Source organism: Odocoileus virginianus, chromosome 17 (assembly GCF_023699985.2).
Source record: "Odocoileus virginianus isolate 20LAN1187 ecotype Illinois chromosome 17, Ovbor_1.2, whole genome shotgun sequence".
Classification (NCBI taxonomy): Eukaryota; Metazoa; Chordata; class Mammalia; order Artiodactyla; family Cervidae; genus Odocoileus; species Odocoileus virginianus.
In genome coordinates this window covers 37,040,013-37,066,848 of record NC_069690.1, presented here as the reverse complement: position 1 = coordinate 37,066,848, position 26,836 = coordinate 37,040,013, and the positions used below count along the sequence as shown (strand labels likewise).

General features: G+C 41.1%; 1 protein-coding gene across 1 annotated transcript; it reads left to right on the top strand.

Moving 5' to 3' along the window:
* The first annotated feature begins 225 nt into the window (after positions 1 to 225).
* Positions 226 to 24,473, top strand: KPNB1 (karyopherin subunit beta 1). Its single transcript, XM_070479356.1, has 22 exons — positions 226 to 366; positions 470 to 528; positions 2,641 to 2,823; positions 5,038 to 5,238; positions 6,283 to 6,435; positions 7,952 to 8,011; positions 8,575 to 8,664; positions 9,019 to 9,129; positions 10,011 to 10,112; positions 11,592 to 11,816; positions 12,706 to 12,897; positions 13,679 to 13,809; positions 14,357 to 14,504; positions 14,833 to 14,904; positions 16,113 to 16,257; positions 17,493 to 17,575; positions 18,050 to 18,157; positions 18,517 to 18,660; positions 18,772 to 18,877; positions 19,527 to 19,641; positions 20,312 to 20,473; positions 21,391 to 24,473. Coding segments are annotated over exons 1-22 (2,631 nt in total). The 5' UTR covers positions 226 to 326; the 3' UTR covers positions 21,392 to 24,473.
* The last annotated feature ends 2,363 nt before the right edge of the window (positions 24,474 to 26,836 follow it).

Below are 26,836 nucleotides of genomic sequence, written 5' to 3'. Positions count from 1 at the left end.
CCTCCCTTCCCTTCTTTCTCCCTCCGCCACCCGAGCACCAGCCGCGCTCTGAGCTGCCCCCGGGGTCCCTCCCCCGCCGTCAGAGGAGCAGCTGCCGCCGCCGCCAGCAGCAAATTAGGAAGAGGGAGGAAGGAAGGAAAGGAGGAAGGAAGGGGAGCTGGAGCGACTACCAAGAGGGAACCGGTGAATGGGCTTGTGGTGACCCCCGCCCCCCACCCCACCCTCCCTTCCCACCCGACCCCCAACCCCCATCCCCAGTTAAGAGCCGCCGCCCGAGAGGCCGGGCCGTCGTCTTAGGAGGAGTCGCCGCCGCCACAACCTTCGCCATGGAGCTGATCACCATCCTCGAGAAGACCGTGTCTCCCGGTAGGACGCGGGGGCCGGGGGTCGGGCTGAGGTGATTGGGTGGGGGGAGGGGAAACCCTGGCCCCTCTGACCCTGGCCCCTTTCCCACTTTCCTTCCCCCCAGATCGGCTGGAACTGGAAGCGGCGCAGAAGTTCCTGGAGCGTGCGGCCGTGGAGAACCTGGTGCGTGCCACCCCACCGTCCCCCATCCCGACGTCTTCTCATCCTCTGCGTGCGGGCCTTCCCGCCCTCCCGGAGGCCCAGGCCTCGGGAACCCACCCCGCCCCATCCCGTCCCCCTCCCCCCCCGGTCCAACCTAACCCCGCCATCGGGAAGCCGGTGGGTGTGTCCCGCCCCGGGCCCCGGCAGCTAGCCAATGGCGCGGCGCGCCGGGGTGACTGCCGCCCAATCGGCGCGCGGCCTGAGGGCGGCGGTGCAGCAGGAGGGAGAAAGAGGGAGGGAGGGGAAGTTAGGTTGCACCGCGCTGCGTGTTCAGCAAGGGTGGGGGTGGGGGAGCCGGGCCTAGGGGCCATGTGGAAGCTCGGAGCCCCGCAGCCCGCCCAGTTCGGATCGGGACCGGCTTCTTCTTCCTGTCCCTTGGCCCCTATGATTTTCCACGTACTTGCAGAGCTCTACCCTTTCCAATCTCCCTTGATCTATGTTCATGGCCAGGCCTGCACCTGAATGCCTCTTAACCCATTCCGGCAATGTTTCTCCCTTTTCTTGACTGGTTATTCCTCTCCCAGGTCCCCCCTCCCCCTCAATCACTAGAGACTAAATCTGCACCCAGATAACAGGCTGAGGCTCATTCTTGAGATCGGGCCTGTTTCCAGAGGAAATCACAGAGGAAAGTTCCTCGTTTGTCATATTTTCGAATTTAAGGAGTACAGGGAAAAATGAATGTTAAGTCCACTAGAGACTGGACCTCTGTGTAAGAATTGTTAGATGGATTGGTTGAAACAGCCTGTGTGCCAGTGATGTTTCTCTGTATTCCCTCCTGTTGGGGGGGATGGGGAGCAGAGAGAAGGCTCAATGATACTAGACGTGGTTTTTTTTAAGGTAAATAACACTGTAACCAGATGTGTTCTTTTGTGTTATCTATGCAAAATAGCGCAAGCAAAAACAGTGACAAGGAGTATTTTTATTTTATACAAGTTAGGTTTTTTTGTGTGTTTTGTGGGTTCCCCCCCTTCCATGTGCTAGTTTTTGCTGCTAATCTTTTTATCGTTAACTTTCCATAGAAAAGATTTTTTTTCCACTAGTTTGGAACTTTTGGTATATATATTTCTGTTTTCTGGTTTTGTTAAATTTGCAAGAAGCCATTTCTTATACCTAACATTTATTTTGTCTTGTTCCCAACGTTCTTAACATTCTTTAGTGGTACATAATTAATAAAAGTTTTAAGAATTATCTTCTACTGTGATTAAGGGTGAGAAGCTGTCTGCTTTTGGGTTTTCCTGTTAACTTTTCCATTGGAGAGAGTTTGTTTGTTTTTGTTTGTTTTTTTTTGGAGAGAGTTTTTTGTGGAGAAGAGTAATGTGTGTTAAGATATTTAAACCAAAGGAGTAGTTTTGGCGGACCTCTGCATTACAAAAGATCGAGTGGATTAAAAAATCCAATGTGTTTAAACAACTCAAGACCAAAATGAATAGGAACCTTTAGTGTGGTAACCATAAAGTCATTTTCCTTGACATTTTTATCCTTTCAGTTGCCCCCATTTTTAAATATTTGTTATTGCTTTTTCCTTATATATATGTTTTACATTGTTACTCTCTTGCTGAAGCACTTAAAACTAAAGATCAGCCTCCTAAGTCTGTTTTAGGTTTATAAGTACTTCCCTCTCTTATGCATGCTTTCATAAGATCAAAAGCTACCCTTGAATATCATGTTTTTGGACTAAGATTTTTTAAAATCTAAATTAAACAATTTTACTTTCTACCCTGTCATAACATATTCAGTTAATAAGTATAATTTACTGAGGTACCAGATAGTATTGTAGGCATGTAGAAGAATCCTCTGACTACCAGTTTGTCAAACTTGCTTTAATTCTGGGGAATCTAATGTGAAGATTTGGGCACTAAGCTGTAACTCCTTGTTAAATGCTGAGTCTGTGTGAGAAGATGGATGACTTCCTTATGTACCAAGTAACATTTTTATAGGAATCTTGAAGTAAATATTGGCATTTTCTGAGACATTGTGTTATGTCCTAGTATTTTTAGGTTTTCCCCAGTTTTTTGGTGCTAGTCTCGATTGGTGAAATTCCTAAGAGATATTTTTATTCACATCTCTTAACAGCCCACTTTCCTTGTGGAACTGTCCAGAGTGCTGGCAAATCCAGGAAACAGTCAAGTTGCCAGAGTTGCAGCTGGTCTACAGATCAAGAACTCTTTGACGTCTAAAGATCCAGATATCAAGGCACAGTATCAGCAGAGGTGGCTAGCTATTGATGCTAATGCTCGACGAGAAGTCAAGAATTATGTAAGTAATTTGGTCACACTAGCCTTTGGTCATACTAGCCTAGGGAATGTCGGTTTTTTTGTCATAAATTTGAAGATTTTGAAAGTTGTATTTAAATCTTTCTCATAGTCTTTTTCAAGTGATTCTTCCTTAGTTAACTAGCATGGAGCTTTTCTTGAACATCTGCTGTAGATAATTCTCAATGTTTGGTGGGTTAGGCATGGTGCTGTGTGGTCAGGAAGGGAATTAAATGATCTCTTGGGCCTTTCAAGCCCAAAGAGTTTATGAAATAAGATTATGACTTTAATCTTGTTTTTATCTACTTAGCAAATTATGAGAAATTTTTAGAAATATCTGGCTTTTTGTCAGTGTTTAAAAGAGTTAGCAGATGGATTTTTTTTTTTTTTTTTTTTTTTTTGAGGAAAATTGAATGTCCCTTGTCACTGTGCATTATGGGGTTCTTGTGAGTTTCTTGTTGAATTAGAAATTCATAATTCTTGCCACAGCAGAGTATCAGAATATATGTGTATATATACACTCTTTTTAAAAATTAGATTCTTTAGTGGCCTGTCTTACATGAATAAGGTGCAGAGAGTAGTAAGTCAAGAAACTGTGTAGTCACATGGGCCCTGCTATTTGAGGGGAAGCCATTGGGAGGATTCCTGCGTCTGTACTTGTGCTGGTCATGGTTCTGCATATCATATTTTCTGTTTCCTGGTTCTGGGTGTCAGCATTAGGTAAATTAGTGCCCTTTGCAGCAGTAACTTTTGTTTCTAATTATGTACCTCTTTCTCCAGTCTTGCATGGAGGAACTGATGACAGAAAACTGGGTTACAAAAGTCAACTTACTTTGAATCTTCTTTGGAATATATAGAGCTATTTCTATCCACTTGAGTTTGCTTATATAACATTTTAATCCTCTTCTCAATAATTTGATATAAATGAAGTTTATGCCATTAATGACTGGAAATCTTGATATTTACTGTACTCATTCAATTTCTCATTTTCCTCAAATTACACAGTAGTAAATGGGAGAAGACATGATCAGAACTGTAATTGGGGGTGAGGCACATCTATCTTAGCCCCAGAATTTTTTAAAAATTTTGAGTAGGAATTTTTATCAGCATTATTGAGCTTTTGTGCACAAAAGGTAATAGCAGTTATTTAGGGCTTTTTCCCTTTTCATAGCACATCTGGTGATACTCTCTCAGTGCTGGTGGTTATTTCTTTTTTTGAAATCTGGGTCTTGGACAGAGTTGAGAGCTAATTTCTTACTTTTATTTCTGATATTTGAATATTACCTTTAGGGTCACCCTTGGTTAAAAAAAAATAACTTGTAGTACTCAAGAGTTAGACATTTAGTTTCTAAATCACCTGAGGTAATATTAATGGTCTTCTAGAAGCAACTTAAAGGAGAAAAGATAAACATAGAGACTGGGATTCAGTATGCATTCCATATGTACTTGGAGATGGTGCAATACAATGTGAAGGCACCTTATGATTTCTTAGTCTGACTTGGATTAATACCTGTTCACCCCTTGCCCTTTTGGACAGTTCATCTCATCCCTGCTCCCCGCCCATGTCTTTGACACACAGATTTTGTTAAAGTCCAGTCTAGCTCTGGTAGGCCTAGAGAGCAAAACCTTCATTTAGAATCAGTCAGATGTTACTGAGCTGATGATATACCATATAAGGGGAAAGATAGGAGGGAGTTCATTATTATTAGCTACAAAGCAGGATACTAAGTGACCTGACCCAGTCAGCAGAGCTGGCCTGAATGTCTGGCAGCTACTCTTTGTCCTGTGTTCATGCCAGGAACAGTTAACTGTTGGCCTTTTTGAGTGGACTGGTGAGTCTTAGTTCATTGACTGAATTAGCTGATCATGGTAATGATTAACTCTGGGTCATTGTGGCTTCATTCTTTGTCTATACTTGTGCCTTTGCTACTTACCTTGTGTTGAAAATTGAGGTGAGGTGTCTGGCTTTGGAGATTCTATTTAGAAATAGGGGGTGATTGGTTTCATTTCTAGGCTCTGGGGCAATGCTGATCATGCTGCTCTTGGTATTGAGGCCAGCTTTATTCCCAACAGTTGGCCTATGCTGTATATGCCTTTTCCTACTTTTCTGTATTAAAGATAATTCAGAGACTGATATAAGATGTGTGCTGGTAGGCACAATGTGTTCAAATAGTATTAGAAATTTCTTTTGTCTTTGTGTGTGTGTGCCCCCGCACAGGTTTTGCAGACTTTGGGCACAGAAACTTACCGGCCTAGCTCTGCCTCGCAGTGTGTGGCTGGTATTGCTTGTGCAGAGATCCCAGTGAACCAGTGGCCAGAACTCATTCCTCAGCTGGTGGCCAATGTCACAAACCCCAACAGCACAGAGCACATGAAAGAGTCGACATTGGAAGCTATTGGTTACATTTGCCAAGATATAGTAAGTACCGTATCCAACTTATATACCACTGATTCCCTCTAGTTGTAACATGCAAGGTATTAGAATTATTCTTTATCATCATGAAAAAAAAAACCAAGCTATTGCAATGTGTTTTGAAAGTAGGGCTGCTTTATTTGTTAGACTTCTATATTTGGATAGTTAATTTATCTTCATATTGCTAATCATGCCCTAAAGAAAGAGACTTTTAAGGGTCACAAACTCAAGATGAAAATCCCTGTTTGGAGAGGCGTAGATTCTGCCTCCTCTCTTTGACCTAATCCCTTTTTGAAGATCCTCAATGTCCAGGGATGCTGTGTTACTTTTTCGATGACTATTTTACAGAAACAGTTTGCCAACTTTTGAGCTGTGGTTGGTTTAACTACTGGAGCCACGACACAGTATGTTAAATGTAGCACTTCTAGGACTCTTGCTGCTGAGATTACCACTCTTGGTATCAGTTTTTTTTTTTCCTATTTTCTCAGATTTTATTTGGTTTAGATGCTAAGTCGTGTCTGACTCTTGTGACCGTATGGGCTGTAGCCTGCCAGGCTCCTCTGTCCATGGGATTCTCCAGGCAGGAATACTGGAGTGGGTTGCCATTTCCTTCTCCATTGGTATCAGTTTTGATACACAGATTTGATGAAGCAAAGGAGTCCATAGCGCCTGACTCCATAGGTGTGCCAGGTGTTGATCCTTGGTCCTCAGATGTTCTGAAGCTTTACTTCAGTTGGTACAGATGGCCTGGAAGAAACACCACACTGCCATCTCCATGTGCCCAGAATGGTGAGGTGGGGGAAGCCAGCATTGCCTCATGCCCAGAGTGATTATGCTAAGAAGTCAAGAGATGAAGTTGATGAGTTTAACTTGTTCCAGTTCAAGTTTGGACTATCAGACCCTGGGATATTTTGCAGGTGGTTTGTTCTTAAATGGAAATGTGGGGGGGGGGGAGATCAGAGAAAGTCTCATGATACTCTCTTGAATAGAAGGACTGCTGATTAGTCATGAGCTCAATTATTATATTCACTGCACTTCTGCTTGTTTCAGGACCCAGAGCAGCTACAGGATAAATCCAATGAGATTCTGACTGCCATAATCCAGGGGATGAGGAAAGAAGAGCCTAGTAATAATGTGAAGCTAGCAGCTACTAATGCACTCCTGAACTCACTGGAGTTCACCAAAGCAAACTTTGACAAAGAGGTAAGTGTCTTGATTAAAAAGTATAGGTTCAGAGGGTGAGGCAGGGGAGCTAAATGAAAGTTTTGTGTTGTTTTAAGGTTATGATTCAGAAAGTGCTATCTTGTTTAGAAGCATTTATTTCCAGTCTAGTTAAAATTTGTGTTTTGTGAACATGGCCATGGAACAGGTGTTTGCCATTTCTCATCTGGCTTTTGAGAATAATGTGATCTAAAATGTTCCTAGGCTTAGGTTTTCCCTTTTGCAGTCCAAAATGTGAGTATGCTTTGGGGATTTTTTTTTTTTTTTAATTACGGAAATTGGGCTGTTTCGTACTTCAGTAGGAAGGTGCTTTTGGAAGTTAATATATAAATTCTATTTTGACTGAAAGTATTTCCCTCTATTATTTCTTTTTAGTTGTGTTAAAATGTACAATGAAATAAGGTTTACCATCTTAACCAATGTATAACTCAGTAGTGTTAAGAGTGTGTACATTGTTTTGCAGCCAATCTCTAGAACTTTTTTCATCTTGCAAGACTGAAACAATTGTTAATTCCCTGTTTTCCCTTTCCCAGTCACAGGCAACCAACTTTTCTACTTTCTGTTCTTATGAGTCTGTTTACTGTAGATAATTTATATTAACGGAGTCATACAGGATTTGATTTGTCTTTGTGACTGGCTCATTTCATTTAGCATTATGTCTTGGGTTCATTCCTGTTACAGCATGTGTCAGAATATCCTTTTTAAAACTGAATAGTATTCCATTGTATTTGTTTGTTGATGGGCATTTGGTTTGCTTCCTTCTGCCTTCTGGCTATTGTGAATAGTGCTGCTGTGTATGTGGGTATACAAATATGTCTTTGAGAAGTTGTTTTCTGTTCTTGGATATATTATCCAGAAGTGGAATTGCTGGATGATATGGTCTGAAAGCGTTGTATGTATTTGTTGACTCTTTAGTTGGGCTTTCTGGGTTTTTTTGGCCTTAGATTGGACAAAGTTGGGATGTCTAAGAAACCAAAGCAAACTGCAGTTCTAATTACTTGGAAAGCTGGGTTTTTCCTTGTGGATATCAAAAGAGGATGGAAGCAAACAAAATTCATTAAGTCTTCTGTGTTTTACCACAGTTGATCTGGGTTTGTTTAAATTAAGAATTCTCTTAAATTTTAAGTGCGAGGAAAGGAGTTTTCCTGATGTATGATTTTTTTTTGTTTTAACCATTTTTATTTAAATCCTGTGACCTACATTTTTCTATCTGCTTCCTTCTTCAAGTCTTGTTTTTTTTTTCCCCAAGTCTTGTTTTAGTGAAGATCATTTGAGGGATTAAACGATTAGGGACCTCCTTAGAGGGCAGGTCAGATAGTAGACACCAGGGCAAACACTAGAGTCCTCATAGTCCCATTGCTGTGTCCAGGAAAACCTGCAAATGGTCCAGAGTTCTGTGGGTCCCTGAGGGAAAGAAAGGTTTTCCTTGAAGGGATAGTCTAGTAATCTTCGTATATATATGCTTCTTCTAATTCTCTTTATTTTTGTTCTTCTGCAGTCCGAAAGGCACTTTATTATGCAGGTAGTCTGTGAAGCCACACAGTGTCCAGATACGAGGGTAAGTGTGAGGTCATGTCTTCTATCTTTCCTAGAAAATGCTCACTCTAACATAGTAGTTTGAAATGTTGGAATCTGGTGACTTCAGAAATAGCGTTTGACTAATACTTTTATTAATAAAAGAATTTTTCTTCAATATATTAGAGAAGAGGAAAGAATAGTCCTTGGAAAGCTAACATGATGGAAGTTGCCACCCTCTTAAAAAAGATTTAAGGGAGAAATGGTTTGTGATCAGCCTTGCTACTTAATTGCTGTAGGTTGTTCAAGGGCCTGTTTTCTGTTATAGCCTTTGAAACAGCTTTCCTACTTTGGGAACCTAAACCTTAACCCTTGAAGCAGGTGGAAGTAACATCCAGTCTGAGGGCAATAGTGAGTAGTCCTGCCAAGGGTTCCACAGACACCTTTAAAGTAAAAAAGAAGGAAAGGAAGACATTACCCAAATATACCTTGATTGACCCTATAGATTATTGACCCACTTAGGTGAAGCAGGTACTTATTTACCTTTGTCAGATGGCATTGTTATTAAACTAAGAAGTAAACTGTTTAATCTGATGTTTGCACAAGGTACGAGTGGCTGCCTTACAGAATCTGGTGAAGATAATGTCCTTATATTATCAGTACATGGAGACATATATGGGTCCTGCTCTTTTTGCAGTAAGTACTTCTATTTTATGCAGTTGAGCATATATAGCTAATTGCAAAAGCCCCTTTGTTCTTAGATGCTGTTCTGTCAGTTCTGTAATTTTTTTATTTAATGTTGTGAAATCAAGGAAATTCCTTGAGTATTAGATTTGAGTTCATCAGCAGTGTGCCAAGAAAACTTGTGCTAACTTTGTACTCATAAAAAGAATATATTTTAAAACTCTTGTTTCTTCTTCCTGCCTTTCCTTTCAGACCTAGCTTTCATAAATCTACGTTTTTGAAACTTGAATATCTGTGGTTGTAGGAGGGGTCGAACTTGAACCAGCATTTATTTGGAAACTGGGGTATCTTGTTTTCTCTCTTAAGATCACAATTGAAGCAATGAAAAGTGACATTGATGAGGTGGCCCTACAAGGGATAGAATTCTGGTCCAACGTCTGTGATGAGGAAATGGATTTGGCCATTGAAGCTTCAGAGGTGAGCCTAGGAGGGTTGATGTGCTGGGAGCTGTTATTCTGACTAGGTTTTGGGACTTACCTTTTTTGTGGATGTTATTTTTCTCCTCTGGGAGAGCTTTATTCTGACTGGGGTTAGAAGGTATCTCCATTTGTAGAGATTTGGGGTTTTTTTTCACTAGCCACAACCGTGAGGCATCTATTTTTACCAGCCTGGATTTGTTGTAAATATTAGTCCTGTGAACACAAGGGGGCAGCAGGCAGTCACATTTTAACCAGATGCTATCTGATGCTGAATTATTTTCTTTTGGAAGTCCTAATGCAAGGATGGGATGTATAATTGATAGCTTACCAACCGGTGAAGAAATTAGATATAGAGAAAGGGGTTAGTTCTGCACTTGCAAATTAAAATTCTGGCTTTGTTTCCAACCTTAATTGTCTTTATGTCCTTCAGAAAGCACTGTCTTATTTTTGGCCACCTTCTGGGAGCTTAGTGCATCTCTTTATCCAAAGGTCAATTAGTGAAAAAAGAATGTAATTGTTAAGATTGCCTTGATACTTTAAGGTAGATTATATGTATGGCCTAAAAGAATTTGATTGAAGTAGCTAGACAAAATGAGTGCCTCCAAAGACCACTCATACTGCATGTTACCATGTGCTTCATGTGTTTTGTCTGGGGGATGGAGCGCACCTCAAGGCATGCAGGATCTTCCCTAACCAGGGATGGAACCCATGCCACCTGCAGTGGAAGCGTGGAGTCTTAGCCTCTGGTCTGCCAGGGCAGTCTCTGTGTCCCTGTTGCCCTGAGCAGACCCATGGGCAGCTCTCACTGTATGACTTTACATGGTACGTTTTCCTAGTTTGTTTGCTGCCATCCGGAATTTGCTTTATGTTTCTCTTCAGGCAGCAGAACAAGGACGGCCCCCTGAGCACACCAGCAAGTTTTATGCCAAGGGAGCACTACAGTACCTGGTTCCAATCCTCACACAGACACTAACTAAGCAGGTGAGTTACCCTCCAAATCTAGTCAAGTGAACTGTGAGGCCTTGGTAATGGTTGGTTTGCTGTGGAACAGTTGCCATGAAGGAAATCCACAATTCTGAAACACCCTGATGTTCTTATCCATGACTTCAAAGAGCTGAACTGGATCTGTAAGGTCCTTTAGGCTCTGAGTAGTTTGTGACCAAATAAAAGGAACAAGACTTCATGAAGAATGTGGGTTTGATGAGTAAATAGAGAAATTATCTCTTTTTTAAAAAACTTATCTATTTTTGCCTATGCTGGGTCTTTGTTGCCGCACGCAGGCTTTCTCTAGTTGTGGTGAGCTGGCTTCTCACTGCAGGGGCTTCCCTTGTTGCGGAGCACGGGCTCTAGGGCACGTGGGCGTCAGTAGTTGCTGCGCATGGGCTCTAGGGTGCAGCCCTAGTTGTAGCGCACGGGCTAGGTTGCCCCACAGCTTGTGGAATCTCCCCGGACCAGGGATTGAATGGTGTCCCCTGCATTACAAGGTGGATTCTTAACCACTGGGCCACCTGGGGAAGAAGGCTCTGTTGTTCCTTTTTGGCTTTATGGTGTTCCTTTTGTTTTGTTATGGTGTTTAGGAAGATTCTGTCACCTCACCTGTTCTGGTGCATGTGAAATATACCAAAGAGCTGGCAGTGCTCTGAGGAAATAATGCTGTAACTGAGCACTGCAAAATTTCTGTGTTTACAGGAATATAACTTGCTTTTAGGGAATTTCATGACTCTTAATATAGCAGTCTCAAAAGATAAGTAGAGATATATTACTTTGAAATGCACTGGATGTTCCCTTAAATTTTCATTGCTCAGTTTTACAGCTGCTATTTTTTATTTTATTTTTTATCTTTGATCTTAGTATTTTTGCTTTTGTATATTTTTGCTGTGCTTCTCATTTGGGAACAAATCATTCTTTAGGTATGTAATTTTCTGAAACTGAGTAAGTATAAATGTCTTAAATTACTCTGGTGTGAATAGCCACAATAAAAATGACCTTGATTTCTAGTTTTGAGGGAGATCCAAATGTAATCTTTTTAAAATTTTTATTGAAATATAATAATTACCTGCATACCAGAAGGCTTCCCCTACCAATGCCTTCTTCCTCTTCCCTCACCTTTAACTCCATAGGTTTTGACTAATTTTGAGCTTTATATTACTAGTCATTTAGCTTTCTTCTGTTCTGCCTTTTATTTGATGTATTTGAAATTCATCTGTATTCCATGTAGTGAGAGTTTGTTCATCTTGTTGTATAGTAGGGAGAAATACCTTCCCTCTGTCTGCATCTTGTTTAACAGAGGTTGTGTTGACAAGTTTTGGGGAGGAGATAAAGATATGAAGGTTTTCTATTTTCTTTACTTTCCCAAAGCTTAAGTTGTAATGATAATTGGGAGTACTGTAGTCAGAGGACCTTTTGACTTGAAGAGCTTCTTTGATCAGGAACTGAACTAGTGCCACATTCTTTCACCAGGATGAAAATGACGACGATGATGACTGGAACCCCTGCAAAGCGGCAGGGGTGTGCCTCATGCTCCTGGCCACCTGCTGTGAAGATGACATTGTCCCACATGTCCTTCCCTTCATCAAAGAACACATTAAGAACCCTGACTGGCGATACCGGGATGCAGCAGTGATGGCTTTTGGCTGCATCTTGGAAGGACCAGAGCCCAATCAACTCAAACCACTAGTTATACAGGTGAAGCTGTGGGAGTGTAGGGGTGGGAAGTGGGGTGTTTATTGTTTAACTTTTTGCTTGATGATTTGTCTTTAAGAACAAAGCTGTAAATAGTCATCCACAGAGGTCACTTCTAGATAGCTATTTGCTGTCAATGAGGCATAAAATGCATTTCTTACTTAACTTTTATTACAAAAACCATATGACTTAAAAAATGGAGAAGAGGCCCCAAAAAAGGTTACTTTTAATCCTCTTGCCCAAGGATAACATTATTAATGCTTTGTATTTATCCCTGAAGATTTTTTCCATGTGTGTGTACTAGGGTGGAGGTCTTACTGTATCAATACTTTTACAACTTGTTTTTTGTTGGTTTCTTTTTTCTTCACTAAATATTATAACACAAATAATTCTCCATGGTTTTTAATGAGGTGAGTATTCAATCCTCCGGACAAAATGACATGTAATGAAAAATCTTAATGAAAGTTCTGTATTTATTTTGCTACAACAAGTAACACAAGAATGCATTTTAGTTGTTTAGTATATAGAAAACCTTTCAGGAATAGCTAAATGCCATTTCAGCTGCATCCTGGGATCTCTGCCTGAATAATTCAGTAAAGATGGCTGAAAGTATTTGTACCAAAGTCTTAATAAAACTATACTGAGATTTGATGAAGAGAGGGGGACTTTTTCATGTTTCCAGTTACTTTTGTTATATTGTTGAATATTTGACAAGCATATCTTATAAAATGACAAAACTGTTTTGATAACTTTGAGTTAAAACCCAGCCATCAGTATTTCCTCTTCTGGGATGTTGGGTCAGCATGAATGTCAATCTTTGTTTTGCTTTGCCAATAACTTATGTTTATAGGCTATATTTGTTTTGTGTTGCCAATAACTGTTATATTTACAGGCTATGCCCACCTTAATAGAATTAATGAAAGACCCCAGTGTAGTTGTTCGAGATACAACTGCATGGACAGTGGGCAGAATCTGTGAACTGCTCCCTGAAGCCGCCATCAATGATGTCTACTTGACTCCCCTGCTGCAGTGTCTGATTGAGGGCCTCAGTGCTGAACCCAGAGTGGCTTCAAATGTGTGCTGGGTGAGGCATTTTCTTCCTGTTGAGATAAGGAGCTTGACTAAGCCGTTGGCAAGGAAGTAGGAGGTGTGGGAGAGAAATGGGTCTACCTGACTAGAAGGCTCTTTTTGAATAGCATCTCCTTCCTAATTTCATCAATTAAAATGTGGGGGAGATGTAAGCTGCATGACCCAGAGGGAGCTGTTGACTCATGGTGACTGGTTCCCGAACTGTTTAGAACAGTCATGCTAACCCAGTGGGAAAACTCTCTGGACTTGGTTTTCTTTCTTTTCTTCAGTGGCTTGGGGACAAGAAATTTTAAGGTAGAGAGTTGCTGGCTATGAAAAGTACCATTGCTGAGAAGGGGGCACGAGGGAAGGAAGGTAGGCGGCCCAAGTGCTGAGTCAGTATAGGCTGAGTATAGTTCACTAGGGAACTTTGGGATTTGGGGGAGGAAGTTCAAATAAGGAAGGAGTGGGGTTGAAAGGCTTCCTGTGAATGGAAAGAGAAGAAATGAAGTGGCAGGCATTCGTGGTAGGTGAGAATACTGTACTGTTTAGAGACTATTTCTCCTTTGGGCAGGAGAAACAAAATATAGATACATACATTTATTTAATTTTAAGGATACTTACAGATGTTGTCTTGAGATGACCTTGACGGGAAGAATTAAAGATTTACTGCCATTGATTTATTCTTAGATCCGTTGGAAAGGAACACTGCCTAGGGTATCTTAAGGGAAAATGAGGTGATCCTGAAATGGGGTTCTTTTCAGGACTAATTAGTATTTACTCTGTCTGGGTTTAAGGCTTTCTCCAGTCTGGCTGAAGCTGCTTATGAGGCTGCAGATGTAGCTGATGATCAGGAAGAACCAGCTACCTATTGCTTATCTTCTTCTTTTGAACTCATAGTTCAGAAGCTCCTGGAGACCACAGACAGGTAACTGATACTATACAGAAATAAGTGTTGTCTTTGCATCCAACTCCTTTTACACTCTTTGTGGGGGCTGTCTAATATAGAAACATTGCAATAGGATAAATGAAAAGAATCCTGTTGCTTTATTGCCTAGCTTATGGGATCTTAGTTTCCCAACCAGGGATTGAACCTGAGTCTTTTGCAGTGAAAGCTGGAGCCCTAACCACTGGTCCACCAGGGAGTTCCCAAGATACCTTTTTCATAGCTTTTTGTGCAACCTATTCTATTGTCCACATGGGTTCTTCAGCATTCTTGCCTGTTTTTCATATAATTTTAGCCCCTTTCTAAAAGGGCCATTCTAATTATCAGGTCTGGAAACCATACTGAGCATAATCATTGGCTCAGAGGTTGAAATTTTGGTTCCAGGCTGTATTGTATCTGCCAAATTCAGATCAGGCCTGTAGCCATATTGGTTTGTGGGTTATTTTCAGTGAGATAATGTGTACATAAGAAGACTTTCTGTCCTTTCTCAGTTAAGACTTGAAGGTTTTTTGCTGTGTGTTCATTACAGACCTGATGGACACCAGAACAACCTGAGGAGTTCTGCATATGAATCGCTAATGGAAATTGTGAAAAACAGTGCCAAGGATTGTTACCCCGCGGTTCAGAAAACTACTCTGGTCATCATGGAACGACTGCAACAGGTGCTCCAGATGGAGGTGAGACTGAACACCTTCCTGGTGGGAAGGGCATGGTACTTTACACATAGCTGTATTTTCAAGACTGTTCTCTTTTTTTTGGTGTTTAAGTATATATGTTCTTAGAAAGACATAAGGCTCATACAAAAAATGTTGTAACTTCCAATTGCATTGCATGCTACAGTTTATTCATATATGTGTTACACCATATATATACATAGGTTTTTTATTTACTTTCCATTAGCACTAGTAGAGATTATTTATCCAGCAGAAATGGAAGCATTTTTGGAGGGCATTTAGAGCCTTTTAGAAAGTGTTTGTTCAGAACACGATCTTCTTTTCTTTGTAGTCACATATCCAGAGCACATCGGATAGGATCCAGTTCAATGACCTTCAGTCTTTACTCTGCGCAACTCTTCAGGTATGATGGTGCCTTATCACTTAATAGCACCAGGTAAAGCACCGTGTCTCAGGATGACAAGTTCACGCACACACAGAACTCTGAAGATGATGTTGTGGGCGATGATGGTCAGAAGGTCTTCTCAAAAGACAGTCGTCTGATTGATTAGGAGAGTTTCCCATTTTCCTTTCTTGTCTGTCCATAAAATTTGCCAGTGCAGTGCAATTTACCTTTTGTACAATGTAGGCAAGGAAACTCCTCCTATTTGTGATGGTCCTCCCAAACATGAGCAGCTATTTTGTATTAGCAGCCTTTCGTTTTTGGTTTACATCAGGTCGTTCAAGTGTAGCCCAGTCAGATTTGGTTCCCAGCTATGGTTCACTGAGCTAAAAACAGACCCTTGTGTTTTTGCCATCATCTTTGGAAGCAACTGCTATTGGAAACTTTGTTATTTATAATTGTATATACAGATTATAAATTTATAATTTACTGATAATGACAGTAGACTTTTTTTTTCTGAGGAGAGACTGGGAAAATTAAAATATTACTCCTTGATCATGACTAGCATGATGGCATGGCTGAAGAGTTACTCCCTTTTTTACCTAAGAACAGGGAAACCTTGGAACTTGTCTAGTGCTTAGGGTAGGTACTACCCTAAGTGATGCTAACTAGGTCATCTTACCTATGACTCCCTTCTCCTTGAGTCTTCTTATGCCAGACTTAATTTTTTAAAACATGGCTGTTAACAGGCCTTTCCTGATCCAGTGACATTAGTTGAAACAAAGGGTAAGGAGGGAGGTTTGAGGAATGTTGAATTGGGAAAAGTCAGATTGGCTTTATCAAGACTTTCTTGACCACAATCTGTAAATGGGTTAGGCCATAGAAAGGGTTGCTTTTTTGTTTTATGAGTAGCAATTCTCATATGACATGTCCTTCTTCAAAGCTGAAATAATTTAACTGCCATTTTAATACAGCTAAATATGGAGGCTGATTTATCACACTTGATGGAAGGTCCTCTTGTGTTTGTTCTGAATTGGGAAATAGATGAGTTATTTAGATGTATTGTTGCAGGTGATTTGCACTTTCAAAACTTCTGAGCAGAAAAAGCTTTTCCCCAAAAAATTTCTAGAGACTTAACTGATTTAAAACAAAAAAATTAAAGACACAGTATGGTGTGCTGGTTGGAGGGTTTGGAATCAACAGATTCTGAACTTTTATTCATTTTACAGAATGTTCTCCGGAAGGTGCAACATCAAGATGCTTTGCAGATCTCTGATGTGGTCATGGCCTCCCTGTTAAGGATGTTCCAAAGCACAGCTGGGTCTGGGGGAGTGCAAGAGGATGCCCTAATGGCAGTTAGCACATTGGTGGAAGGTCAGTGAGCCGCAATCAGGCAAGGAAACTTCTTTAGAGTGCAAGAGAGTTTCAGTAGCCATGAAGAATTTTTGACCGCAAAAAGCATAGTCCTGCTTTTCACTTACTGGATATTGAGTCAGTTCAGAGTTGGATTGAACATAAGTATAAATTTGTGTATAACTGCCTTGCCACTCTCCCTGAAGTGAATGGGAGCCAATTTGCAAGTCAGGTTGGCAGTTCTTCGTGGGGTAGAGGGAACTGTTATCTATCTCGCGTTCCTCGGGTTCCTCTCCCCCCTGAAACTTAACTTCCTTTATTGAACTTTGACACCTGTAAAGGATGGAGGAAGCAAAGGTTTATGTTTTCTTTCCTGGCACTTGGTACCTTCTGGTTTGGGTTTTAATGCTTTGGATCTAGGTTGAGACAATATGGTGCCTAGTATGGAATGAGATGAAACACTGAGTTCTAGGAATTAATTGATTTTCTGATTGTTACGTATCTAACTATTTGGAATTGCTTTGGGGAAACCATATCTGACTTCAGAAACCAGGAATACTTCTTCAGTGGTGGTCTCTAAGGTGTATTATTGAGGCAGACTCATTTCTAGCATAAGGAGCCTATGTCCAACTGGTTTGGCACCTTGTGACCACCCTGGCAGGGCACAGAAGTTAATTTTGGTTCCCAGAGTAGCTGAATTGAATATGAAACCCAGGCAGCTTTTCTTGACTGGCTTGTTAAATAAGTCCTTGATGAAACTGCTTAAAGATCCTGTTTTATTAAGCTGGCTTCTGGGAACCCCTCATGGCCTAGTGGTTAGGATTTGGTGCTTTCACTGCCATGGCCCATGTTCAATCCTTGGTCAGGGAACTGAAATCCCACAAGCCACATGGTGAGGCCAAAAAAACAAACTGGCTTCCAAAGTGTTCATGTTACAATCAGATGAAGAAGTGGAAGTCAGTATGACTACCTCAGCCAATTCATAATGAACCTTGACATTCCTTGAGAGCCATACCACTTGGTAGTTTCAACCAGAGTGAAATCCCACTCTGGAGATTTGGCATTATCTCCCAACAGTTATGAATTTGGCTTGTCCAAGACAGCAATAATGTCTTTATGATAAAATTGGTATTTAACTCTCATTTTACCCTGCCTTTTGGCTGGAGTGCGTACATTTTGGGAGAGCTAAGATGGTTATTTTTGCTCTCTTCTGTGATCCTGTGGTGCTAATAGATGGGGTTTTTTTTTTTTTACAGTGTTGGGTGGTGAATTCCTAAAGTACATGGAGGCCTTTAAACCCTTCTTGGGCATTGGATTGAAAAATTATGCTGAGTACCAGGTAAGCTATGCTTTTCAAAAATATGTTTATGTCCTCATTTATACCTGGTAGGCATCATAGTACAGAAATCTGGATCCTGTAACAGAGGTGGTACTTCCCCATGTATCAGGGTTGAGCTACTTTGTTGCCTTAAGTGTCTGAACTAAAAGTAGTCAGTAAGAAACTGGATATTAGACACACCAGAGTAGCACCCTCAGAAAGGTTTTGTTTTGTTTTCAATAAACCATCTGTCTCTGCCACCACCTTCCTTGGTGAATATTGTCTTTTCTGTCCTTTCTTAATGATAGTTTAAATAATCCTAGTTCTCTTTCTGCCATATTGGTTGTTAAAATGAACTAAGCTCAGGGAAGAAGGGTCTTTGCTGCTTTGACTCTAGGTTCATGTGTTAAAGGATCAGTAGCTAGGTAAAAATCCTGCCTTACCCCTGCAGGCAGACTTTTCTGTTCCAGAGATAATCAACTTGATTCTTTGCAGGTTTGTTTGGCAGCTGTGGGCTTAGTGGGAGACTTATGCCGTGCCCTGCAATCCAACATCTTACCTTTCTGTGATGAGGTGATGCAGCTCTTACTGGAGAACTTGGGGGTGAGTGTCTACACACAGAATCTTAGAAAGATGATTAAACATCAAGATCTGTGACAGAGAGTTTGTATGTTCCAGAATGTTGGGCTTATGAAGGGAATTGTTCATTTTTACAAGATGATTCTAACCTAAGAAAATAAAGTAATGCGTGCTCAATGTATGGAACCTGAGAGGCACTGGTGGAAACCTGTAAAGTGCAAAGAAAAAGTAAATATTATAATCTCTCTCTCTCTCTAGAGATGACCACTGCTGATTTTTGTGTATGTCACTTACAGGTCTATAACCAATATTTTAGTTGCTTATTGTTAAAAAAAGCTCTTTGAGTCTTTGGACAGAACTTTTTTTTTTTTCCTCCTTGTCAGAATGAAAATGTCCACAGGTCTGTGAAGCCACAGATTCTGTCAGTGTTTGGTGATATTGCCCTTGCTATTGGTGGAGAGTTTAAAAAATACCTAGAGGTTGTTTTGAATACTCTTCAGCAGGCCTCCCAGGCCCAAGTGGACAAGGTAAGCTTAAAGGTATCTTTAAGTCCAGCTCTGATTGGAGGAGCGGGACTTTTGACAAATGCACAACCAAAGGCCATCAAATACAGTGATTCTGTTCTTTTTCTCTTGCAGTCAGACTATGACATGGTGGATTATCTTAATGAGCTACGGGAAGGCTGCTTGGAAGCCTATACTGGAATTGTCCAGGGATTGAAGGGAGACCAGGAGAACGTACACCGTTGAGTATACATTCCAGTTGACTTAGTCTAGTGTGCACTTAGCCAGATGGACTCTGTGTTCATTGTATGGCTTACATGCAAACTAGCACTTACTGCTTAAAAGAAGGGGAGGATGAACAGTGCTCTAATGAAGGGAGTAGCTTTGCAGGGAGGTTATAGACTTTATTATTTCTGACCACCGCGTCTTCAGCTGTGTTGTTTAACAACTTGATCATTGCAAGGGATGGAATCTAACAAGGCTGTTGATGCTGGTGCATGTGTACCAACCCCAAGTGGGAGTTCTTGAGATGTGCTGCCCCTCCCCCCATCCAGTCATCTGAATTGAAGGATTGGGGGATTAGATTTCCTCTGTCACCTGATGTTTTTTGTTATTGACTGGGGAAATATTGTACTTCACACTTCTGATGTCATAGGCTTAAAGATTGCATTTGTCCTACTACATATATATACATACTTCTGTTTGTTAAGGAGTATCTACCTCTTCTGTTGACTTGAAGAATGAGGAAAAATAGTTTGGTGTAACTGTGTATGACTAGTTCTCTGGACCGAAGCCTCCATGATGGGGGTCGGGTATTTGGGAATTTTGAAACAGGGTGTATGTCTGCCAGCTGGAGGGCAACCTCATTAGACCTTCTTTTTCTTTTATAGCGGATGTGATGCTGGTACAGCCCCGAGTAGAATTTATTCTGTCTTTCATTGACCACATTGCTGGAGATGAGGATCATACAGACGGAGTAGTAGCTTGTGCTGCCGGACTGATAGGGTGGGTTATACTCTGCTTCTGATAGTTGAATAGAACTTCTCACAGAAAATGAGAAGACATGTTGTAAAGAATATTGAGAGTAGCCTGGATGGTAATTACCCACCTTTTTTGGCACAGAGGGGACTTCTTTCTTTAGTAGACCCCATCTTACCCTGTTTTGAGTTCTTAGATGATAATTCATTTTGGACTTAGCTCTAATCTCATTCCAGACCCTCCAGATTTCTAATTTCTCCCACCAAACTCTTAAGAAGTGAGCTCTCAAAGAAGTATAGAAGCAACATCAGATCTATGTCCATCTCATATTCTGGTGTTGGTCAACAAATTACCTCTGTTGGCCTCCTCTACTGAGGGTTTTTGAGGCATCATTAGAAGACAGAACATTGGTTTTGAGGAGCTCAAAGACTTGGAGTCTAGTTCTTATTTTACCATGAATTAGCTGTGGAACCTTGGGTAAGGTCATTCTTTTTTTTTTTTTTTTTTTTACATCTCATTTTTGTAATCTGTTGAGGGCAGGTGTTAGACTTACTTATCTTGAAAATTTCTTCTGGCTTTAAAAAGTAGGTGAATACCAAGAAACCTATAGCTAGTTTAGCTATAGGTTTGGAAGGTTCTAAACGTGATCTTGTTGTGGGGCCAAGAGCTCATTTTCAGGTGTGTTTAATTTGCACAGGGACTTGTGTACAGCATTTGGGAAGGATGTACTGAAATTAGTAGAAGCTAGGCCAATGATCCATGAACTGTTAACTGAAGGACGGAGATCGAAGACTAACAAAGCAAAAACCCTTGCTACATGGGCAACAAAAGAACTGAGGAAACTGAAGAACCAAGCTTGGTAAGAGCTTGTCTCCACTGCCCTTTCTTCTGCTTTCTTGGGGAGGAGGTACATTTCCTTTAGACTTTTCTGACAAGGGCTTTCTTTTGGTGTTTTGTACTATTTCCCATATAAGTGCTTCTGAGCCAGGACTTTGTTCCTCAGCTTTGTACTAGTGGAAGAGTCAGGCAGCCCATTTTTCCTTGAGCCAAGTATTTGGTGATAAAGGACAGAATTTACATGACTAGAATTCAGTGAAGTCCCCAAATCGTTTTGGAACCTTAATAAAGTTATCGATAATGGCCTTTTCCCGTAAATCTTTCTCTGCTCTCTATTTCTTTCCTCATGTTCTTTTCTTTCTTTACTGAAGTGCTTTTAGACAAGGCTTTATTTTACAAAAGATATCCAGAGTTGGAGTTATCTGACATCTGCTTTGAAATGTAGCTTTGTTTTTCTCTCACTTACACCACAGATCTCAGGGCTTCCCAGGTGGCACTAGTGGTAAAGAACCCACCTGCCAATGCAGGAGACACTAAGGATGTGGGTTCGATCCCTAAGTTGGGAAGATCCCCTAGAGGAGGGCATGGCAACCCACTCCAGTATTCTTGCCTGGAGAAGTCCATGGACAGAGTAGTCTGGTGGGCTACAGTCCATGGGGTCACACAGAGTAGGACACGACTGAAGTGACTTAGCACACACGCACATATCTCAGTAAAATTGGCCATTTTGAGTTTAATCTTTATGGTTTCCCACCCTTTGTAAGTGCTAATGAAAGCAGGTAGATGGCATATAGGGAACTAATAAAAATAATCAGTCCTTGAAAAGTTGACAAATTCACTTCAGGTCTTTGAGCACTTAATTGTAGGAATCAGTGAGATGTTTGGCTCTATTGGCTATATGCGATCTCAAAAATTGACCTTTTTTCCATCTGTTTTTAGATCTGTTACCATTGGGATGATAACCTGAGACCCCCACTGGAAATCTCCAATCTTTTGAAAAACCCGGAAGTGAGGAGTGTGCACGGATGCTGAATGTTTGGGAATGAGAGAATGAGTGAGTGAGGCTTGAAAACATACCATATTGAAAATCCTGCCACAGCAGCAGCTGCAGCCACCAACAGCAGTGCTGTTAGTGAGCTAAGTAAGCACTGACTTCGTAGAAAACCATAACGTCGGCCATCTTGGAAAAGAGAAAAACAGTGGATTTACTTGCTTATAAAAAAGGAAGCTCTCTCTTCCCAGGAGAGGCTAGAACTAGCTTTTCTGTCTTTTGGCCGGTGCCGAGTGGAATGACTAGCTTGGGAGAGGAGGAGGGACTGGGTTCAGCTGTGGTGCTTTGTTGTAAAAGGCAGCCTGGCCTTTGCTACTGATGAGAAAGATGGAGCCTGAGTCTCAAGCCCACCTTTGGTGTACCTTTGCCACATGGTACTGGTACTGTATGCGTGCCGGCTAAAAGGAGGGTGAGGGACTCTTTACAGTCTGAGAATGAATGTGTGTGAATGAGGCGGTATCCACATTCTCAACTTCAAGTCATTGCAGTTTCTTTTTCCCAGAAAAAAAAAAGGAGTTAGATGTTGCATTTCATAAAACTAACTGAAGTTCGGTCTACTGATGCAGCACAAGAGATGTAAGAGAAGAAAGAAAAAAAAAAAGGAAAGACGCTCTTTAGGTTTTGTTTTTTGGGGTTTTTTTTTTTTTCCTTTTTCTTTTTTTTTTAATTTTAGGGAAAACACTGACGAATGGTCAGAGCTCCCATCCTGATCTTTTCATCAAGGCGCCTTTCCTAATAATATGGTTCAACTGTGAATGTAGAAGTGGGGGGGGGGTGGGGGGAGAAAAAAAAACTCTGGAGTTAGAGGATATAGACAAAATAAAAATACATTGTTACAAATAAAGAATGCAGACTTCAAAAGAAAGCCACAACCCAAACAAACCAAAATTTAAATGCTCAGAATTGGCAGCACAAAAGAAAAGTTCTCTCCTGACATGTATTGTGGCAGTCTGAACGCCCCCAGAAAATTGTGCCAAAGAGTTTAGAAAACATATACTAAAAACAAAACACATACAAACAGCAAACTTCAGGTAACTATTTTGGATTGCAAACAAGGATAAATTTAATGTTTATAAACAATCTGATAAAATAACCATTTGGAAACTGCTTGGCCTTCTGTTCTCATTTATTTGATTGATTATAATGAGGTATTGGTCTCTTGCTGCACTTCAAAACCAAGTGATCAAAAGAATACATATGTATGTGTGTGTGTGTGTGTGTATACACACACACACACACACACACACACATATACATTAGAACTCGTGTGATGAAAATGGCACTTGAAAAGGTTATATTTTTCCACTGAAGTTGAAGATTAATAAAATGGTGTCAAAACATTCCCCTGGTCACACGCTTTAATATTTTTGTTTAAAGTGTGATGTGCTATGGTAACGATAAATCAATTATTTTCCCTTTTACAAGGGAACAGGGCACCTTGAATTTTGGTTTTAGCCTCTTTCAGCAATAAGGAGGGATGTCAGTGAGCTTTGATCCCCTTTTGGTTTTGCAATTATTAGGAGTTTTTGCTGGCATTTTGAATATGCTGCTTTCAAAAGCACCATGGAAGATTTTAAATTGCTTCCTGGTATTTGGAGGATTAAAAAATAAGACCTTAACTTCCCACTTTTACTTCCATTCTAGCAAAAAATATGGGCTTACATTTTTTTCTCTTTGCCAACTCCCTGTTCAGGCCTTCCATTCATAAGTGGGATTGGCTCAGTTTTGCCCATCCATATGGCAGCATCTCTAATAGCTCTTGTACAGGGTATCAGATATTGTGCCTTTTGGTGCCAGGTTCAAAGTCAAGTGCCGATCTATGAACCAGTGTACAAAAAAAAAAAAAAAAAAAACCAGGTGTTTGAAGGAAAGACGCTCCATTGTGAATAGAGAGCTCACACCAGCTCCTAAGCCCTATGAAGAGACCTGGCTTTCTAATGCCTTGTTTAAATTTTAGTTGTTCCTTGAGGGAAAGGATGATACACTAACCATTCCTGATAAGGGTTGGTCAGGGCTTAGGGAGGGGGCAGGAATATTGGGGAGAAAAAAAATCTGATCATTCCTCAGTGCTACCCATTTCTGTCCTGTGTGGGCTGCTTAGCTAGACAGCAGGAGAATAAAGTACACCGAGAACCATAATGAAAACAAAACCTTCCGTGTGTTTTGTCATGTTTTGTTCCAGGGAAGCAGTTGACAAGTGCTGTTACTAATGCTTTCTCCCAGACCATTCAGTGACGGAGAGGAGGAAAGTGGGCTGGCTGGTTTGTGGTCTTGGTGCCTCGCAGTTTTCTTTGCACTGGTTATGCATTTATTATCCTCCTCTTTTCTAGTTACCTTTGGGGTCTTCCCACTGGGTATTTGTCCTTAATCAACTGTACCACCTAAGGCAACTGGATGCAAAATGCATTCTGTCCACTCACTGTCTGGGCCTTCCCCACTCTAGTCTTGGCACATTCCTTCAAGAATGTCGTTACCGTCTGGTAAGATGTCAGTGAAATGTGAAGAAAACAGGCATCAGACTAGGCTTTGGTTTGCCACAAGTGGCAGCTGCCTATATCAATTACAATTACATTAATTTTGCTTTTCATTTTCCCAGTTCCTCCCAGCTCCCTTCTGTTGAAATGTTGAGATTTTGGCTGTCAGAGGCAACTGCAGCATTGCCTTAGGGACTTGTGGAGGAGGGGAATTGCTCAGTGTAGTATTTTCATTTTCAGAACCAAGTAATCTAGTCACTCTTATATAAAAATGTGTTAGTCCAACTTTAAGAAAAATTCAAACTCCATCAGCTTTTGATAGCATCTTGGATTTTCAAACAGCTTCAATCTGTAATTGGCATTAAGAATGCCCTTGGCATGCCAGTCTGTGATGGCAGTAAAAGACCTGTTAAAACACTTGACCCCAACTTTATTAACCAAAACTGATACCACCACCTTTATCTTCTAAATAAAGTCCGCTTTATTTTTATTTTCAACATTTTGCCGCTTCATTTTTGGTTCTAGATGGTGTCACCTTCTTGGAGGTGAAATGAGCTGTTTGAAAGAAGCTGGTATGTATGGTGATAGATGTGTGAGTTGGGGAGAGGAAGGACACATCTAAGGACAAGCTCTGCTGTAGTACAATGGGAAATGAGTAAGAAACAATTTCCTACAAGTGAGGCAGTGAGAACTACGTGGAGGAGGTTTCCTGTCCAGAGAAATCTGAAACTGCTGGAGACTGTCCTGTCTTGTGCATATTTTTCAGGCTAATGATCTGGTCTGTAATGGCTTATCCAAAAGTTGGATTTTTTAGTTTGCAGCGTGTACTTAATTTCTGCTCACACTCTTTCCCCACCTCTGCCCCCCCAGGCCCGAAACTTGTAGAGGAAAGAACACTAGCTTGAGATTAAGAAACGGTCCTTTCTTTCATCCTGCTATTTATTAGTGCAGTGAGATGCCTGCAGGCTACTTTATGGAAAAATGCACTTTCTTTATGTTGGGCAAGTAAAATGAGGGCTGACCTTCATTTTCCTACTTTAGCCTCCATGTGGCCTTTCACCATTTCTGATTGCACACCCGTCAGTAAGAAATTTTTGATCATGCATACCCCTATGTGTTGATAAATTATATACCTGTACTACTGTACCCCATATATTGTGTAATCATAAGACACAAAAATAGATATTAAAAAGCAATTATATGAAAAATAAATGTAAGTAGGAGTTCTAATATTTTTTTTCTGTACCCAACTTTGGAGATTACTGGGTTATAGAGGGTAACTTGTAGTTCTTACTAAACTGCATTAAATTTTGAGTGATGGCAAGGACATTTCTCCATTGAAAGTATACTTGGAGGAAAGAATGGTATCTGTTCATTATCGAATGATAAGGAAGAGCTGCTTCCCCTAAGAATCTTTTTCCCAACAGTCCTCCAGATAATTCCCTGTTCCTATTTAACTCCCTCCTCAACTAACACTGAGAAAGGACATAAGAGTACAAGGTTACAGTTGCATCTGGCCTCATCAAGGATTCCAGCCTGACCTCCCTGATGTGAAAAACTAAACGCTGAGAAGATTTTATGTTTTATTATACCTTAATTCTCAGAACCTTAGTAGAATGCTATATGGGAGAATATACAGGCATGAGGGGCAGAAAGGGTAATTTATCAGACCAAGGTCACAATGGAGCTAGAGTTCAAACCCAGGTCAGTCAGATACCAAAACCCAAGCTTTTTCTCTTATTTGTCCTAGACAGATACTGTCCATCTTAGTGATACAAAACAAAGATCCATACTGTACGTATTTAAGATATGCCATCCATTTCCTTCACAGCACTATCTAAAGGTACATTTGCTTATTTATTGCCAGATTTGCCAACTATAATGAAGGCTCCCAAATTTGGTGACCTTGACTGTCTTTGCTCAGCCTAGGATAGTGTCTGAAGTTACAGTAGACCTTTATAAATATTTGTTGAACTAATGACATGCTAGTACAGTTGAGGGAGTCTCTGAAATGGCATCATTTAGCCTTTGAAGGGCAGAGCATTCAGAAACCTGGGAATGGCAGAGACTTGGGTTCCTAGCTCTTACCCTCGCATTTGCTGGATGACTTCAGGCTAGCCTCTTCACCTTGGGTTAACTGGAGGAATGGGAGCAGGATTAGTCAATAGTCACATAGTGTTCATTTTATGCACTTAACAAGATGCCAGGCTTGTAATAAGCATCTTAAACAGACTAATACAAGTAACCCTCATCAACCCTATAACAAAGACACCATTTTAGTCCCAGTTCACAGATAAGAAAAGAGAAGTGCAGAAGGGGCAAGAATCTTGCCCCAAGACACTGGTAAGTGAAGCAGCGCTTCCTCCGCACGCTGTGCTCGTCCCGCTGGACTGCTGCAGGCTGTGCTGTGCATGGCTCAGGGGTGAGCAGATGAGCCGCTGCTCCCAGTGAGCTTACAGGTAACGATCAGGGAGAGACATGGATGAAGGGGTTTGGGAATTAAATGATGAAGTCATTTTGCCTGGATTCTGTGAGGTCCACTGTGAACTTTTTGTCAACTGTCAAACTCCTAAGGATAGAGGGGGCAGGTGTGTGACATACTCCCTAAAGCCAACTTGACTCCCAGCTGGAGTTTGAATCTTCTCCCTGTTCTGCTTCACTTTCCCTCTGAGCTAAAAGCTTTGGGGAACCGGACTGGGGGGGGGGGGGGGCAGGGTGGATGCTGGTGCCTGGTGGCCCAAAAGTACACTCCACCTCTGAATTACCCGTGTGCCATCAGCCAATCCTGGGCAGTGCAGCACGGGTAGGAGACCTGAGCTGTTCCCTCTCCCAGGTGCTCCTAGGCCATAAGTTCCTGAGC